Genomic DNA, 5997 nt, shown 5'->3' with positions numbered 1-5997 from the left:
GTTCAGGCGGAGGCGGAGACAGAGACTCTGTTCATCCGGAGGCGGAGGCAGAACGCCAAGGCGAGCGAGGAGAGTTTTGATGAGAAAATCTTGGATTTAAAAAAAAAAAAAACAGAAGACGCGCACAGTATCAAAACTGTATATATATATATATATATATATATATATATATATATATATATATATAGTTTTGATCTCCTGCGCGACTGTGCGCATCGCGCAGGAGATCAATTAATAACTTTTTTTCTTATTTTTTTTATTTTTTAAATATTTTAAATTAAAAAAATTAATTTAAAAATTAACATCTCCTTATATAAATTTTTAATACATTAATATATTCCCTCAACATATTACAATACTCAATAAATACTTAAATTAATTTTATTTTAATTTTTTTTAAAAACCAAACACTATAACCTAATTGGGAAGCCTAAACCCTAGAGGTAAAATCTAAAAAAAATAGCTTTGATACTATAACCCAAAGTCTGAATCCTAGAGGTAAAATTAAAAAAAAAAAATAACTTTGATACTATAACCCAAAGCATGAACCCTAAATAACTTTGATACTATAACCCAAAGTCTGAACCCTAGAGGTAAAATCTAAAAAAAAATAGCTTTGATACTATAACCCAAAGTCTGAACCCTAGAGGTAAAATCTAAAAAAAAATATCTTTGATACTATAACCCAAAGTCTGAACCCTAGAGGTAAAATCTAAAAAAAAATATCTTTGATACTATAACCCAAAGCCTGAACCCTAAAAATAAAATCTTAAAAAAATTAATTATTTTTTAATTCAAAATTTAAAAAAATAACAAAGCACAGACATTTTAATTAAAAAAATATTATTTCTTTATATAAGTAGCGTTACGATATCCCCTTAACATATTACAATACTCCGTAAATATTTAAATTTATTTCATTTTTATTTTTTTAACTAAATATTATAATCCAATTGGAAAATCTAAACCCTAGAGGTAAAATCTAAAAAAAAAAATTAACTGTAAAATTATATCACAATTAGGATGCCTGAACCTTATCAATAAAATCGTAAAAAATATATTTTATTTATTTTTTTAATCAAAATTAATATATTTTATTTATTCTTTTAATCAAAATTAAAAAAAAAATCATGATATACTGCGCGACGCGTACAGTCTGCGCGTTGCGCGGTATATCAAAATCGTATATATATATATATATATATATATATATATATATATATATATATATATATATATATAAATTTACTCGAACGCATCTAAACGGATCGTGCACGCATGGATAGGCAGCCCATGCTGGATTGCTTTCAAGAATCTAACAAAACGCAGTGCTATCCCATTGGATTGGGCCCAATAATCGACGATTCCCACTGAATTGCCTCGAGTTTATGCGAATTCTCATATTTAAATATTTGTCTTTAGCCATTTTACTTAACTTTCGGTATTATTTACTTAACTTTTCTAATACTGAATTATGTATTCATATTTCCGTTGTTCTATTAGTAAATTTTATCTATAAAATTTAGAAAATTTTAAATAATTTCAGATCAAAACTCATGTACTCTTAAAAACTTTTTTAATATATTTATACCCTCATCTAAATTTAATAATGTAAATTAAGAGCAATATAGGAGGACAATTATACTTACTAACCAACATCATCTATAATGTCATAGAATTTTCCTTATTTGAAAAATATTAAGTTTTCTTATAGGTCTATCCGTCATTTTCATCCAAAATTAATTGATATACACAAAACAACTCTAAAATATTTTAAACTAAAATTACTGTACTCCTTAAAATATTTATTAACCAATGTCATCAATAATGTCATAGAATTTTCCTTATTTGAAAATATTAAACTTTCTTACAGGTCTATTCATCATTTTCATCCAAAATTAACTGATAGATCCAAAAAAATTTCTAAAATATTTTAAACTAAAATTACTGTACTCCTGAAAATCTCCTTAATATATTCATACTTTCATATCTAATTTGATAATATAAATTGAGATTAGTGAATTTTTAAATTTATAAAAGTTCTATAAAATTTGTCACAAACTCTTTATAAGATTTATAATATACTCACTAATTAATACCACTAATAAATTTTTAGGATTCCCCTGTTTAAAAAAATATCAAAATTTTAAACTTTTAAATGGCATAGATTAATTAATTAGGTTGATTTAAAATTAACTATCGAACTATAAAGGAAAAGACAAAAAAATATAGTACGCAATTTAAGAATTATGGAAATTAAATACCTGATTTCTGGTTACCTGATTTATGGTGGCAACCATAAATAAGGTATTTAATTTTCATAATATAATATGGAATCTTGTTCGATCAATAAATGCCTATTTGCCTTTTTTGGGTGGAAACTGGGCCTTATTATATTTTTTAAGCGCCCAACCCGACAAACCAGCACAAGGTTTATCCAACCCAACGGCTGGGCATCATTTTCGCCCATGCCGCCTCCATGTCCCAGGGGGTCCCCCCACAACCCGACAAGCGGATCTACGTGGCAGCCTCCAGTTGGCTCATCTCCACATACGCGATTAAATTTCGCAGGAACTTCGGCTTCTTTCGCGTTTACCGAGTCCTCGCTTCCTCTCGAAAACCAGGTTCGCTCCCCCCCTTCGATTCCGCCGTTGGATCTCTGTTTCTCCGGCTGCTCACTGTTCCGCCGCCAATCCGTTTGTCCTTGCTTATAATAAGCTTCTATTCCGACACAAGCTTAAAAATCCCACCTTTCATCTGTCGGCAAACAGAGCGATCGAGGTGAGAGTAGGAAAGCGCCGCTTTCTCTACTGCTTCAAAGTATAAGCGACCAATCAATTGCAGGAAGAAGGGGAAAGTGTCAAAATCTTATCTTGGTTTAAGATGGAGACGTCGAGTTCATCGTATTCAGATCCTGACGTTAAACGTCCTTCCTCTGCCCAAGATTCTGGCACAAAGTTGTATATTTTGATTCAGAAGGTGAGTTAAGTTTCTACGTTTTCGTCCATGGCGATTGGTAGTTTTGCCCTTTTGGCAAAAGCAGAGCAAGGAATGGGAAAGGAAGCGGAGACGAGGAATCTGGTATTGGGCAAGTACGAGATGGGGCGAGTCCTGGGAAAGGGCACCTTTGCCAAGGTGTATCTCGGCCGTGACCTTCGCACCGGGGAGAGCGTCGCCATCAAGGTCATCCACAAGGACCGAATCCGCCGGGAAGCCGGAATGGTCGAGCAGATCGAGCGGGAGATCTCGGTGATGCGCATCGTCCGCCATCACCACGTGGTGGAGCTCCGCGAGGTGATGGCCACCAGATCTCGCATCTTCTTCGTGATGGAGTACGTCCGCGGCGGCGAGCTCTTCGCGCGCGTCGCCCGGGGGGCCCTGCCGGAGGACCAGGCTCGCCGCTACTTCCGCCAGCTCATCTCCGCCGTCGACTTCTGCCACCGCCGCGGCGTCTCCCATCGGGACCTCAAGCCGGAAAACCTCCTCCTCGACCACGACGGCAACCTCAAGGTGTCCGATTTCGGCCTCTCCGCGCTTCCGGAGCAGCGGCGCAACGACGGGCTTCTCCACACGCAGTGCGGCACCCCGACCTACGTCGCGCCGGAGGTTATCCGCCGCCGGGGCTACGACGGGGCCAAGGCCGACCTCTGGTCCTGCGGTGTCATCCTCTACGTGCTCCTCGCCGGCTTCCTGCCTTTTCGCGAGGAGAACATGATGCGGATGTACTGCAAAGTGCTGAAGGCGGAGTATCAAACGCCGCCGTGGTTCTCCAGGGACGCCTGCCGCCTCATCTCCCGCCTCCTCGTCGCCAATCCGGAGAATCGCATCTCCATCCCTGCCATCATGGACCACCCTTGGTTCAAAAAGGGAGCTTGCAGCCAAAATCCTCCTCCCTTCCCGACCCCTCCACTGCCGCTTCCCCCGCCGGTGGAGGAGGACGAGCAAAAGGCCGTGAGCCCCAAGTTCTACAACGCCTTCGAACTCATCTCCTCATTGTCGTCGGGCTTCGACCTCTCAAGCTTGTTCAACAATCGTCGCCCGGCAGGGACGGTGTTCACGTCGAGCTCTCCGGCAGCCGCCATCGTGGAGCGGCTGGAGAGGGAGGGGCGGGGGCTGGGGTTCGACGTCAGAAGAGCGAAGCCGTACAAGGTCAAGATGGAGAGGAAGGACGGCGAGGGGTGGAGGCAGCCGCTGGAAGTGACCGCGGAGGTCTTCGAGGCGGCGGCCAGGGTGGCGGTGGTGGAACTCTCCAAGGACTCAGGCGAATCCTCCGAGTTCACCGAGCTCTGCGAGGTGGAGCTCCGCCCGGCGCTGAAGGACATCGTGTGGGCGTGGCAGGGCACCACCAACGTCGCCGACGGCGGTGAAGAGTGACATGAATTCTACGTTGTACATTAATCACTGATCTTCTAGTTTGATTAACGAAGTTGTGACTTGTGAGGAACCATTTGTGAACACTACGGACTAGATTTTTTTCTATCTTAATGTCTTTCTTTTTTGGATGACAAGAAGATTGAGCTCCATGCTTCTATCAGTGTGCCCCTTTTTACTTGCACACAAGAACACTTATCAGCCACTCAGCCACCAACACGTCAGCAACATAGATCAAAAAGTCATCCGCATCTGCTTTACACCTGTCATGATCTGACTTGATGAGGGGTATTGTTGTCCTGGCTCCGGCCCGCCTTACATTTGACGTAATCTCCGCATCATATGATTTCACTACTAAATATTAAGTGTTAGCCATAAATTCTCCTAATTGATATCAGAAAATATTAAATGTTTATTAATATCATATTAAGCACAGGATTGTAAAGGAACAGAATAAACGTTAGTGGTAGATTTGATAAAAACTTATTTATATTATATTAGATCAATTACATGAATGCTTTTAAATAATTTATTTAATTAAAAAAAATAAGTTTGAATATATGTATTGTTTATGAACATATTTATTATAAATAATATTCATCAATAATATTTGTAAATAATATTCATGAGCAATATTCATTAATAAAATTTTTATCAATTTACTAAATAAAAAAATAAATAAATAAATAAATTTATTGTTGGATATTAGGTCTTAAAACGATCAACGCGATTTTACAAAGGAAAATCGAGGTGTCATCAATCGATAAAAGTTAGAATCGACTTCTAAATCAAAATTTATGTTTCGCGTAGATGAATCTAGACTATTAATTTGCTCAAAATCGTGTACGGATGAATGAGAAATTAATTGTTTAAAGTTAAACCCAAAAATAACGTTAAGGTAATAGATGGGAAATAGTCTTACATCTGAAATTTTCAAGAGAGATTGCTTCCTTATATGCATTGTTGTATTAATGGAGCAAACAAAAAAAAGCATAGGTGCTCTCTGCCTCTCTTCCCATGGATGAGGAGGTGTTTGCACTTGCGAGCCCTCCGCTTGTACGCACGCAATGGGCGTTTTGTTGGAATCCAAAAAGTCTGTGAGAAGGTTCGTCGGTCTCGAAATTTGAAGTGCTTCTATTTTGAGATAATGTCGTTGTATCTTGGAAAACGAATTACTGCTATCCGTAAGCACCTATAGCAGAGCAATCTCGTTTTACGGAGATAGTGTTGAATACTAGCCTCGACGATATTCAATATCAGTTTGCATCCTCCCGGTGGCAATCCCCGACAGTGCCGGCAGTCATAAAGCGACTACAAGCACAAGGTATTGAAAACCTCACAATCGTAAAATGATATCGTGCAAATTGATGGCTGGGATCAACGACGGTTCGACCGCTATTCTATACGGAGAAAAGCTGGAGAAGTTCAACAGAACCGACTTTAAACGACGGCAGCAAAAGATGTTGTTCTACCTGACAATGCTAAACCTCGCAAGGGTTTTGCATGAAGACCAGCCGACTACTACAGAAGGTAAGTCTGAAAATAAGGTTGCATGCGATACATGGACGCACGAAGTTTTTCCTGTGCCACATCTATGTTCTCAACGCATTGGACAACACATTGTAT

The 5997-nt window shown here is 39.2% G+C and overlaps 1 protein-coding gene across 1 annotated transcript; it reads left to right on the top strand.

The window, feature by feature from the left end:
- The first annotated feature begins 2362 nt into the window (after positions 1-2362).
- LOC121985529 (CBL-interacting protein kinase 16-like) lies at positions 2363-4525 on the top strand. The gene has a single exon (XM_042539038.1). It carries the CDS (start codon positions 3007-3009, stop codon positions 4372-4374), a length of 1368 nt encoding a protein of 455 aa, XP_042394972.1. The 5' UTR covers positions 2363-3006; the 3' UTR covers positions 4375-4525.
- Positions 4526-5997: the final 1472 nt, after the last annotated feature.

The sequence above is a fragment of the Zingiber officinale genome, chromosome 5B (genome assembly GCF_018446385.1).
Source record: "Zingiber officinale cultivar Zhangliang chromosome 5B, Zo_v1.1, whole genome shotgun sequence".
NCBI lineage: Eukaryota > Viridiplantae > Streptophyta > Magnoliopsida > Zingiberales > Zingiberaceae > Zingiber > Zingiber officinale.
Note: the sequence above shows the minus strand (reverse complement) of the source record. Positions and strands in the feature narration are given on the sequence as shown.